The 13,283-nt window shown below is 46.1% G+C and overlaps 1 protein-coding gene across 5 annotated transcripts in view; it reads right to left on the bottom strand.

The window, feature by feature from the left end:
* Positions 1 to 13,283, bottom strand: part of VDAC1 (voltage dependent anion channel 1) — a 101,800-nt gene that overhangs the window by 5,923 nt on the left and 82,594 nt on the right. For all 5 annotated transcript variants that reach the window (XM_070571041.1, XM_070571042.1, XM_070571043.1 and 2 more), the window contains 5 exons: positions 9,027 to 9,099; positions 8,431 to 8,480; positions 7,649 to 7,801; positions 7,500 to 7,552; positions 793 to 1,020 (listed from right to left, as the gene is read on the bottom strand). In XM_070571041.1, the coding sequence (XP_070427142.1) occupies positions 793 to 1,020; positions 7,500 to 7,552; positions 7,649 to 7,801; positions 8,431 to 8,480; positions 9,027 to 9,099 (557 nt within the window). The remainder of the gene's footprint in view (positions 1 to 792; positions 1,021 to 7,499; positions 7,553 to 7,648; positions 7,802 to 8,430; positions 8,481 to 9,026; positions 9,100 to 13,283) is intronic.

Here is a 13,283-nt window from a genome sequence, read left to right as displayed (position 1 = left end):
TATTAATCTATTAATTATAAAAATTCTTCAAAAATTTTTATTAATGGAAATATTAGTTTAGACACTAATACCATTTACTTGTCTTTATGAAGCCACTTCTTTACTGACCTCTAGTGGAAAGAAAGAGATTTGGTAAAGTTGTACCCCACTTACACCACAGGTTAGTTCCTCAAGTCTACAGGGATTTTCTGGATGAAATGTTTGTTTCCTTTATCCTAAAATCAGCACTCTACTTCAACTCTCGTTTGATTACAAGGAGCTCTCTCTAACCTAACCTGTAATTTTCCCTTCCTTTCACTATACTGTCCAGTAGTTAATAAACTTTCAAATGCTCACCCATGCAGAGAAGACACTGTATTTAACTGAGATAACACTCTCATCATTTGTCTCCCATGTCTACATTTCATTAAGCACAGCAAGCTGACCCTCAGGCATCATACAGAGAGAGGGAGCTGCCATCCCCCTGCCCCCCATCTTGTTAACTCAAACTGAAAGGACCTCCAGCGTCCACAAAGCTGCAGGGCAGGACACTCCTCTGGGCCGAGAGCACATCCTTGCTGCAACTGATCAGTCAGTCTGTGTGTACCAGTGACAACATTTACTGCTCACAGAGGAGAAAGAACTTAAGTCACTTCGGTTCTTGGGAAATAGAAAAATACTAGCAAGCCCATCTGGCTCACCTGCTTCCAACAAATTCACTTCACACTGATTAAAACCTGAGCTTAGAAAAAAATTACGCAAAACAATCCCCCTCCTGCACACACTCACACACCCACACTCCCCTGCACTTACACATTAGTGTGAAGCTGGAATTCATCAGTCTTGTAGCCAACCGCAAAGTTGCTCTGGGTCACTCGAGACTTCGCGGTCTCAAAATTCATCTGGTAGCCAGCCAGCCAACCCTCATAACCCAGCACCAGGGCGCCCCGGATTGAAGGCCCTGCAATGTCGAAGTCCACGTCGCAGCCCAGGTTGATGTGCTCTCGTTTGTACCCTGTCTTGATCTTAGCATTTTTTTTCCTGAAGGAAAAGAAATTGTATTACATTCAGAAGCTAATTCACCTTGTGACAACCATGCCAAGAAATGCAAATTGAAAAGAAATAATAATCCCAGCTTAAGTAGTGGGGTAGGAGGGGAAAGTCAGGGTCCCAGATCTCCCTTAATCAGCTGCTGTCCCACAATGCGCAGAACGCAACCTCTCTTCAGCCAGAATCCAGTCTGCAGACATGCCACAAGGATGAAGTGTGAACACAAGCAGGAAAAGCTTGAAAAACACTAAGCAATTTTCTTTGACTATCCTCTCCCTATGCTTAACATAGTGGCGTACACAGGCTTTATTACCTAGAGCGCCACTATGTCATTAGGAAACAGATGCATCTTCGCTATTTTCTAAGCCTGTGGAAAAGATCTATCTGTCATGCAGGGAGCTATCTAAGTAGCAGCTTTCAAGGAGATGGTTGTCTTCTTATTTTGTGGCTCACTTAGTAAAAATAAAGAATCAAATACTAGATCCCTTCTAAGTAAATACAACAGACAGCTTTTAATTCAGTATTCAAGAGATCCCAATGAGTATACATTTCAGAGAACTAGGTACTGATGTGGAACCAGGAGCCCCACAGTCTTGGAGGCCAGGAAGCCCTGCTTGACCAGACAACACCCCGGGTCTAGTCTGCTGATCCCAGATTTACATATCTGACCACATCAGTACCTCCCTCACCTATTACTCAAGACCCAACATTATTAGGGAGGGTAGGTGAGTCATGTCACCTGCAAATATATTATCACCATGCCATTTACCAAAACTCAACACTGGAGACGAGATCACATCTATCAAATAAAATTCAGACTATTTTCACCTGACCGTTTCTGTCATTCAGCTTACAAGACGGACATCTCCCACAACGAGCTGCATTTTCAGCAGAGACAACAGGAGAAACTGGATCTGCTCAGAGGCCCAAGGACGGCACAGCCCTGTCCACCCCAGCTTCATCCCCAGCACCTAGATTGTGAGCCTAAATACCATTCCCTCCTAAAAGTGCTCCTGGGAGAAACAGTAGGTTCCAGGTTCGGGGCAGGAAATGTGCAAGGGGAGCTGGAAGCTGTATCAAAGATTACTGGGATTGGAGCAAAAGGACTCGAGATCTAACCTGAAGAGGCTCCCCAGGGCTTCAAACATGAGACAATGTATCATTAAGAGTAACATCAGCAATAAACAGAAACATATCAGATACATTTCAATCTATGAACTCACAATGATATTCAAAACACACACACAGTAATCATCTTTAGAGACTAGAGAACCAATTTGTTACTTTGAAAACAGTAAATTAAAAAGGAATCAAACATTTATTCCACCTTTCCTAGACTAACTATATCTCAAGGTAACCAAACAGTTGATGAAAAGCTTCCCTTATTGAAATGTTCCAGCCGAAATGAAGGAAGGATAAAAGTGGAATTATCACCAATGTGTAACCCTAACGAGTGGATCGTGAATGGCACTAATGTACAAAGAGAACACGAGGCCTTCTGAGTGCATCCCAATGGAAGCATACCGCACCTCTTATATTTTAGCACACCCTCCCACCCCCCACAGTGGATTCTAAATGTGAGGAAGCCTCCAGACTTACCAATTCATAGGAAATATGGGAGGCGGGGACAAGTTAAATGACACCACAGGGACGCAAACCGCAAAATTTACTCTGTATGTAATTCTACAGGACAAATTATCTCATTTCAACAAATAAATTGCAAGGGGAAAAAAACAGAGATGAAGAATCTAAAAATTAAGAGATTTAGGAGGCATATGAACAAATTTTTGCAATTCTGCATGGACAATTTTTTATTCTGTAAAAAAAATTCATGAAATCATGTAAATTTGAAAAGGCTAGAGATTTGACAATATGAAGGAATTATGATTAAGTTTTTACAATGTAATTATATTGTGGTTATGCTTTTTATTTATTTATTTATTTTGGTGAGGAAGATTGGCCCTGAGCTAATGGCTGTTGCCAATCTTCCTCTTTTTGCTTGAGGAAAATTGTCACTGAGCTAACATCTGTGCCCATCTCCCTCTATTTTGCATATGGGACGCCACCACAGCATGGCTTAATGAGCAGTGCGTAGGACTGTGCTTGGGATGCAAACTCATGAACCCCGGGCTGCTGAAGCAGAGCATGCAAACTTAACCACTATGCCACCAGGCAGGCCCCGGGTTATGCTTTTTCAAAAGGGAACCTTATTTAAAGATACATATTAAAATATTTACAGATGAAATTATATGCTATCAGTTATTTACTTCAAAATAATCTGAGGGTGGGAGGGATTGATTATGGATGTATAAATAAAACCTGATTGGCCATGGGTTGATAATTATTAAAGCTGGGTGAGGGGAACATGCTGAGGGTTTAATACACCTTTCTGTATTCTTTTGTATGTTTGAAATTTTCATAATAAAGAACTAAAGGGTAAACACTCCAAGTTCTCAGTGAGACAAGAATTTCAAGAATTTCAGAGGTCATAGTCCAAAACAAAGCAAACACCCTTTCCAAGTGACAATGAAACTTGCAACTTTCGTTCAAGTTGCTTCTGTGCATTTTCACAAGCTGTGAAGGAAGGAGCAACCACCAAACAAATTCTCTCCCAGTAAGAAAAACTCAAAATAAACCCATTTTGGTCTCCGTGCTCTTTGGGAGAAGCCTGGCTTTTGGCCAAGTATCCAATTGGCACCAAGCTGGGTGGGGTGATGAAGGAAAAGACAGCTGCTCAGGGCTACATTTAGAAAGAGAAGGAGACCAAGAAATGTAAAAACTGGGCATCTCCTAACCACTACCTAAAAAGCTGCTGCTGACCACAACATGGGATGCCTGCGGCGGCCTCCAGCCAGTGGTGTGCAGCAGCCGCACTGGGCAGTTTACCTCCACACGCCGTCTCACTGCATCCTGGCCAGGAGCACAAGGTCCCCAGGGAAAGGGCAGTGCTGGGGCAGTGACTCAGGCTTTCCTCCAGGTTTATTCTCTAACGCAGCATTCTATGCCTTTGGAGCTTTTCTGCTTTCAGATATTATTGGGATTTTTTTTTTTTTTAAAGATTGGCACCTGAGCTAACAACTGTTGCCAATCTTCTTTTTTTTTTTTTTCTTTCTGCTTTTCTCCCCAAATCCCCCCAGTATATAGTTGCATATTTTAGCTGTGGGTCCTTCTAGTTGTAGTATGTGGGATGCCACCTCAGTGTGGCCTGATGAGCGATGCCATGTCCACGCCAAGAATCCGAACCAGAGAAACCCTGGGCTGCCGCAGCAGAGTGCACAAACTTAACCACTCAGCCACAGGACCAGCCCCCAATATTGTGATCCTTTAAAAGCTATTTAAACAGTGGTGCGAGTTTGACAAGCACATGAAAAGAGGCATGATCTGATTGGTGGTGAACAAACTGGCTTTATCTGTGGTAGGTGCTCAGTGTGGGTGCTGGTCCCTAGATGAGGTCTGCAGCCTCGCTCCTTATGGAAGCCTGGATGCTTTCCCAGGCTATATCCCTCAGCCACTTTGAAAAGCCAGCTTTCATCTCCAATCTCCTGTCAAGTCACCAAATACCCAGTAGCAATGTGTACACCCTGCACCCACAATCTTGGTTTCTAAACACTATTCTTTTTGTTTGCTTAGAGAGGAAGACTGGCTCTGAGCGAACATCTGTGCGAATCTTCCTCTATTTTGTATGTGGGACGCCAGCACAGCATGGCTTGATGAGTGGTGTGTAGGTCCATGCCCAGGATCCAAACTGGTGAACCCCAGGCCACCAAAGAGGAGTGCACAAACTTAACCACTATGCAACCAGGTCGGCCCCTAAACACCACTCTTCAAGGAAAACAACCAAGGCTCCTTAGAGAAATGGCTGACAGCAGGGCTAGGCAAGCGTAAGTAGAAGAGGAACCTGGTACATCTTCTGAAGAATTGCTCAAAAAAATGAGAAGGGTTTGTCAAAAACATACAGGATGTCAACTTGAAGGCACTCCCAATGGCCCTATGTGGGGACAACATGAGTAACAAAATAAACTATAGTAATGGATTATAACCCATAGAATAAATGTCCTTGAATCCATACTGATATAAATGATTAAAGAAATAAATGGAGAAGAAAGAGTCCTTCCTTACAGTAGAATCTCAATTAATAAATGTAGAAGGAATTATGGGAATAGAAAATCACCATTTGCCAAACATAATTGTTGTAGGCAAGAATCACCAATGGATGCTAATATTTGCAAGTCAAAGTATAAGAAATAGAATATTTGCACAGTCTCAAAGTATCTCCCCACAAGATACTTATTACTTACAAAGAGTAAAATAGTAACTTTAGAGAGAAACAGGCAAACACCACTTTAATCAAGTGATCAAAGTTTACATCACCAATCACGAGGCATGTTGACGTACACCTCCTGATATCATGTACCAAGACACACACAATACAACCTCACTTTTCTCATTGCCAAAATGCACAACCTGAGGGCCAGCCCCAGTGACCTAGTGGTTAAGCTTGGCATGCTCTACTTCAGCAGCCCAGGTTCAGTTCCTGGGTGTAAACCTACATGGCTCTCTTAGTGGCCATGCTGTGCTGGCAGTCCACATACTAAAACATAGAAGAAGATTGGCACGGATGTTAGCTCAGGGCAAATCTTCCTCGGGGGGAAAAAAAAGCATAACCTGAGTTTAACCATGAGGAAATAACAGACAAATCCAAATTGAAGGATTCTACAAAATAATTGGCCAATTTTCTTTCTTTCTTTTTTTTTTTTTTTTGGCTGAGGAAGATTTGGCCTAACATCTATTACGAATTTTCTCTTCTTTTGCTTGAGGAAGATTAGCCCTGAACTAACATCTGTGCCAATCTTCCTCTATTTCATATGTGGGACACCACCACAGCATGTCTTGATGAGTGGTGTGTAGGTCCACACCTGCAATCCAAACCCACAAACCCCAGGCTGCTAAAGTAGAGTGTGTGAACTTAACCACTACACCACTGGGCCGGCCCCGGCCAATCCTCTTTACAAGTGTCATGGTCATGAAAGACAAAGAAACACTATGTCCCAGATTAGAGGAGACAAATGAGACATGACAACTAAATGCAATGTAGTATCCTGAACTGGATCATGGACCAGAAAGAAGATATCCATAGGACAAGAGATTCGTTAACAGTATGCTATCAACATAAATTTCTTGGTTCTGTTAATTATAGTCATGTAAGATGTTAACATTAGCAGCAGCTAGGTGAAGGACACAAGGGAACTCTACATACTATTTGTGCAATATTTTTGTATAAGTATAAAATTGTTTCAAAATAAAAAGTTAAATTAAAAGAAAGAAAAACACCTTCCTCTTATGTATATTAACTCAGAACCTGAAGACTTCTCTGTAAACCTCCCAAAGGTAATCAGAAATTCCTTAGGAATTCCAAAGTCTGCCATCTCAGGGCAGCAGGCAAAGTCCTGGGCAGCAAATTCAAGCCTGTGGGCACATCCTTCAGCCCCTGGTCCTATCAGAGGGTCTCTCTGGATAACTCCTCCCATCACAGCAGGGTGGCTGGGGGGAGGTGGACAAGCAGGAAGGCAATGCTCCTGCAGGAGAAACCACAGCAGAGATGAGAACAAGAGTAAATTCAGCTCCTGGCCAATGGTCTTCAGATGATCCATAACCAAGTTATCAGAAGACTACAACCTCCAGAGGCAGGAGCCCTGTCTGCTCAGCCCCTCGTGGTCCCCCTGCACCCAGCACAGGGTCTGAACTCAGTAGATCCTCCCTCTAATAAACATCTGTCAGAAGGGAAACAAGGAAGGAGAAAGAGAGGAAAATAAAATGGAATGGCCAAAAATGAAATTCATGAGGCCACTGAACTGTACACTTAAAAGATGGTTGAGAGGGTAAATTTTATGACTATTTTATCACAATTTTAAAAACTAAAAAATGAAATTCAGTATTTGAGCCCATCATCAGTGTGCAAAACAACCTTCCCCAGGTTTAGGAGACCCACTGCTCTGAGTGGGAAAAAACAAGAGTGTGTTCTAGAAGGGAACAAACCCTCCTAGCCACTTTGGGAAGCGCGGAGGAGCTGAGGCAGACCATCTTGCCTCCAGATGTTCTGAGAACCCAGAACCATCAAGACTGATTTGTTTGTGGCTGGAGGGCCTGGGGTAAAAAGGGCAGCCTCGGGAGCCACCGTGGTACGCCCACACGCTCTCAGTGTCCCTCAGTAGGAAGCTGGGGACAGGGCCCTCCAAGCCCAAAAAATGGGGCTGGCAACAGGGACTGGCTAGCCCCTGCTCCCACACATCGCCCGCTGCCCCAGAGCCTTGGCCACTTGCACGACCAGCAGTGTGACTCACGTGAAATGGAGCATTACTGGACCTCCTACAGCCTCCACAGCTGAGGCCAGGGGAACAGTAACAGACAGCACAGAATCTTATTATAAAACATGGCTACACGTCCCCGTGGAGAAAACACGAGATTCTTACCCAGTGTTTGGTGAGAAGGATGAATCAAAGGTCAGCTTCAGTCCACGTGCAAGCTGAACAGAAAAGAAATTGGCCAGCAGGTTTAGTCACGAGGCAGGCCAGCAGATATCAATCAACAAAACGGTGTCTTTTTCGCGGGCGACCATTACCTGGTCTTCCACAGTAATCTCCGTGCCTAGTGTGTTGTCGGTGTTCCATTTCTCTGTAAACGTCAGACCATATTCGGTCCATCTGTACTTGGTTTCTAGACTGCCCGTCACTTTGGTGGTCTCAGTGTTGGCTGAACCTGAGCTTGTAAATTCCTTTCAAGGAGAGAGAGAGAGTCAGTGCCTGCACACCAGCCCTTCACTCCAGCCCGTCCCTTTATGCAGGAGGCGAGATTCTGAATGGGGAAAAAGCTAATTCTATAATTCAATTAGACACTTAAAGAACAGATGGGGCTAAAGGAGTCTGCTAATTAAAGGGATCTCATGGGACAGGAGATCAGAAGACAGCCTCCTTCCTGCCCTGTAACTCCTCAGTCTGGACAGGAAGGCAGCCCTCCTTCCACCCTGCCTCCAGCCTAGTACAGAGAAAAAGCATCGAGCTAAAGCTGACATGGCACGATTCAACCCCAAACTTCTTCCTCCCAACAATTACCACACACACAATCTAAAAGGGACTACTAGGATTTTTTTTCATTATGTGGCATTGAACACAGGTCAACTTTGAAATAAGAAACACAAGGAAAAATAAAACTGAGGCCCAGCCCATATTCCTGTGAGTGTTAACAGCTGCTGAATTGGGGACCTATTGGTGTGGTTCCCCGGACTACCCATCCCCCAGAGGATGCGATGAACACGAGAACCACAAACTGCCAGCGCGGACATGGCAGTTATTTATTATTAATCTACAATAAATACTCAGGCTCCACAGGAGTAAGACAACTTACCAGTCCATTCTCAGATTTTGTTTTCAAATCAAGTTTTATTAAGCCAAATCCTAAGGAAAGAAGAGGATAACTGTTAATAGGTTAAATGACTAACTCGAGAGCAGCATCTCTGCCTCCCTCACGCTGTTTCAAAATGCCACGAGTGCGGAGGACGCCCGTCTCCACTGCTGCCTGCCCATGTGCGAAGCTCAGGTGCCATAGAACAGTGCAGGCAGAGCAGGCTCAGGCTCCACCTGGGCCCCACCCGCGCTCCCTGCGAGTCTGAGAAAAAGGAGTGTGACAGCGTGGGCACGTGCCAAAGCTAAGGACGGGCTAAATTTAGAAATCACGCGCCACCGCAGCACACCTGCAGAGCTGCTCCACACCTGGGAGAGGGGATAGGAACGGCCAGGCCACTTGTCTGCAGCAGCTCACCAGCCTGCCCCTACTGGGTGCACAGCCAAAACTGCTTTACTAGCCATAGGAAGCTTCTCTCTTTTCCCTGACACGAAAGTTCTCAGAGTTGACTGACCCAGGTCTCGCAAGCTGTGATGGGTAAAATCCCAAACACGCCAACCCAGTCTGTGAGCTGGAAGGCCACTCCATGCACCACTCACCATAGCCCTTGGTGAAGACGTCCCTGGCGGATTTGCCAAGATCAGCGTAGGTGGGAGGCACAGCCATCTTCCGCTACAACAAAAGAACCAACAGAATAAACACGTTGGTAATTATGGAGATTACCATCAACTTTGCCAAGATTTCTCATCAATAAAAATTATTAGATATAACTGACAACCAATAACACTCATCAGCACTGAGGTCCAGGGACCTGATTCTCCCAGGGGTGGAGACAGACGCCTGTGCTGTCTCACACTTCTTTCTGTGGCCAGAGCTGAGACAGCCAATAAGTTTTTGTTGACAGCAGATCAGTCTGACTTTAGATCTCTTCTCCTTGGCATCCCCAGACAGTAGGAGTCAGTAAATATTTGCTGAATGAATGAATTGTCAAAGACACATTCCCATGAGCCAGCTACTTTACTGGATGGCAGGACTCTAGCCAATAAAACATATCTTCTTACAAAATGTTGACTGCTAGGGCACTAAACGCCCTGAAGAGAAATCAGAGCATTTCATGGCAACCTACTTTCCATATGGTTCTGATTTCATTCACTCAACAAATATCTACAAAGTACCTACTAAAAGTTGAATGGATCCAACTTTTCATAAAAGTTTTGCATTTTAGGGGACTCCACTTTTAAAGTATCATATTCCTAACAGAGTAAAACCTAACTAATTAGGCAGCTCTTCACATGGAAGGAAATGCAACCACATCCTCCCCCCCCAAATTTTCTTCAAATCGACATTTATTGAGCTCTAATGTGACTTTCTTTTTTAAAACAACTATCAAAGTACTACTTGGGATTGTTGCATACCACTAAGTCAGTCAACAAGCATTTATTAAGCAACTCAGTCAAGGCAGGCGAGTAATTCAAACAGTCCTTGCTAAGTACCACATGGCGGGCCTCAGAGGCTTTGCTTTGACACATTATGTACACACAATTAAAATCCTAATCCAGGACAGCACACGCTGTGTGCTCCATCGAGGAGGAGAAAGACCATGAAAAAGCACCATCTTTGGCATCTTCTCCGTCCTCAACATCATTTGCCTCTACTGGTCAGAAATTCAATTAACCCAAGGATGGTTCCATTAACTTTTAAAATACAGTATACCTAAATACCAAACTACATCCGCATACACCCCATCTAAAGTCACACACATCCACTCACACCCCTGCATGGCATGTTCTGGTAAGTGGGAGCCCACTAAAAAGTGGTTCAAGGGGGCCAGCCTGCTGGCGCAGCAGTTAAGTTCGCACGTTCCACTTCTGCAGCCCAGGGTTCACCAGTTCGGATCCTGGGTGTGGACATGGCACCACTTGGCAAGCCATGCTGTGGTAGGTGTCCCACATATAAAGTGGAGGAAGATGGGCACAGATCTTAGCTCAGGGCCAGTCTTCCTCAGCAAAAAGAGGAGGATTGGCAGCAGATGTTAGCTCAAGGCTAATCTTCCCCTCCCAAAAAAAAGTGGTTCAAGTGATACTAGGGGAACAATATCACAATTAAAAGCTGCATTCCTGACCAAAGCCCTAACTTCAAAGACATTGCAAGGAGCCCCGAGAATCAGTGAGCACACTGAAAAAGAAACAACTATAAACTCCCACAATCTTAAATTATAAAATTGTGCTCCAGGTCCTCTTTTACTTTCTTGAGAACTTTTGCTACTTCTGTCCCAACTCACTTTTGTGTGGGAGCCAAGAGGAGCAGCCCAGCGAGCTGTTTACGCTCTCCTATTTTTGTTGCTGTTGTTATTTCTTGCACATGATCGGGCTGGAACCATGGGCAGCTCAGTCTATTAGGGTCAGGGCACAAAGAACATGGGGGAAGATCCATTTTAGGCTGCCCCCACTGGTTCTTTCAAGTCTGGGAACTCCCCTCTCCCGAGTTTATCCCCTTCCACCCCAAACAAACCCCACAGGCACACCCACCCCAGGGACAGACGGCAACCCGGTCCTGGACCAGGTCCTCCAGAAATACCCGCTACCTAAGGCACATGCGCAGCATAGAAGGGCCTGGTCCCCTCCCAGGAGAAGCAATAAGACAGCCCTGGATGGAAGGGTGAAGTAATGCAGCCCCACGGAAACTTGCAGAACATCTCAGCCAAGGGCCCAGAACATCCTCCATCCCCGCCAGCACTAACAGGTATCAGTGGACAGAGTACCCCTCTTCAGCGCTGCCCCCTCCCCAGCTGGGCCACCAACTCAGCCCCAGGGTGAGGGGGAGAGCAGTCCAGCGGCACTATCTCTGGGTCAGCTAAGGCCTCCTTGTACCTCAGGGGCCAGGGCCCTCCCAAGGACCCTCCCCTGGCTCCAGGACTCGCTTCACCAGACACAAGCAGCTTTCACATCTGGACTGGCCCATCCCTCAGGGCAAAGGCAGAACACTCACCATTTAATGTTCCCCAAATACCCTCTCTCATCACTAATCCCCAAAACTGAACAAGCAAAGCCACCTGTCAAAAAACACCCCGCCCCCAGCAAACATCACCCCAAAGCACACAGCCACTAAGGAGATTACCATCCAAGGACAAGGGAGCTCAGATAAGGCCAGGCTCTCCCTGCGACTCCAGCACAGCTCCTGGCAGAGAAGATGCACAGGAACCACTGGCTGAGTGGAGCCAACTCCACTCCCAGACCTGAGATGACACCCGCCAAGGAGAACAGGAGGATGACTCTCCTCCCTAAAGGCCCCGGGCTGCTGTGCGGGTGTAGCTTCCCCTTCTGCCTTTTCTGCAGTCTTCCTCGTCCCCACCATCCCCTGCTGCACTTATCTGATATGACTGAGGCAAGGCCTGAGGCAGCTGTGCCTCTGAGAACAGCTTTCTCACAACTGCAAACAGCACCCAGAAAATGCCCATTTTTACGTAGTTCTCAGTACCTGCTTCAAAAACATTTTTTTTGTTGTTGTAGAAATCATTGTAGAAAGAATGATTTTCAATCATGTTTTCTCAGACCAGGACTGGAGAGAGGAGAATTCAGCATTCTGCTTTCTCACTTAGCACTCTACCTGCCCTGGAGGCTGAACCCTGGCCCCCACCCCGGCCTCCATAGGGATCAGCTCCAAGCCACCCACCGTCTTGTCTCAACAGCATCCACCCCATGTGCCTTCAGAAGCCCAACCTCTAGAGGCTGAGCATGAAGCAGGGCCCTCTGACATGGGCAAGGCATGTAAATCACATGGACAGATGTAAAGCACAAAGCTGCCTGGGGAAAGCAGGGCCCAGGTCTCTGCCTGGCTGACGGCTTCAAGGCAGAGCCCGGGAGCATGGCTCCCAAGGATAAGTGGTAAGCAAGGGATGGGCAGGGCCAGGCTGAGAGATGTACCTGCGGTCAATGACGACTTTGAGAAGGACCAATAAGTCACACCAGGATACAGGAGACCCTGGTTCTCCTCCACTGCCTGCCGGCCTACCTACCCAACCATTCCCTGGCTGACCTTGAACAGATTATGCAAGCTCCACTCCAGCTGAGGAATGAAAATCCAGCCCATACTGGAAGCCTGAGGGGAGAGATAGTATATCGCCCAGCATGGGCTGTGCAACACTTACATAACCTCATCCTGGGGGGACATATCCTCCTTGACTAATCAGCTGCATGGCAGTGACAGCTGCTCTGCTCCCAGCGCTCCCCAACTACCTCCACAAATGCACACCTACCCCCAAATCACACCCTTGAACTCAAAGCATCCCAGAGCCTGTCATGCATAAATTTATCCAAAATATGGAAAAAGCTGTGTGTACAAAGATGCCAAAGCCTGATACATAGTAGACATTCAACATAAATGTCCGTTCAACGAGGAAATGCCCAACGAACATCAGAGTATTTTTATAGTAGGAAAAGAAAAAGAAACTTAGTATCGGATAATAGGGACCAGGTAAATGACAATGTAACCAGGAAGCAGGAGCTCCCTGGGCAGGGAGGCTGCAGCACCACCAGGGATGGGGGCAGGGAGACCCATGACTAGCACCCCCCACCCACACCTCGGCCTAAGGGGAGCTGAACTCAGGCTGAGGAGACCCAGTGCCTTCAGAAGTGAGCACCGTCACCCCTGACCTCAGAACCAAGCCGGGACTTTATTCTAAGGGCCTTAGGGAGCCATTTGAGAGTACTGACACATCTGTGTTTGGGAAGCTCACTCAACCAACAGATTGGCAAGAATGTAAACGGCAATATCTACCGTTGGTGTGGAAAACGGCCACTCCCGTTCACGCTAAGTGGGAGTACTATATAAAGTACAGCCCTTTTGGAGCCAATAGC

This window comes from Equus przewalskii, chromosome 13 (assembly GCF_037783145.1).
Source record: "Equus przewalskii isolate Varuska chromosome 13, EquPr2, whole genome shotgun sequence".
In the NCBI taxonomy this organism is placed as follows: Eukaryota; Metazoa; Chordata; class Mammalia; order Perissodactyla; family Equidae; genus Equus; species Equus przewalskii.
This window is presented reverse-complemented; position numbering and strand designations above follow the sequence as displayed.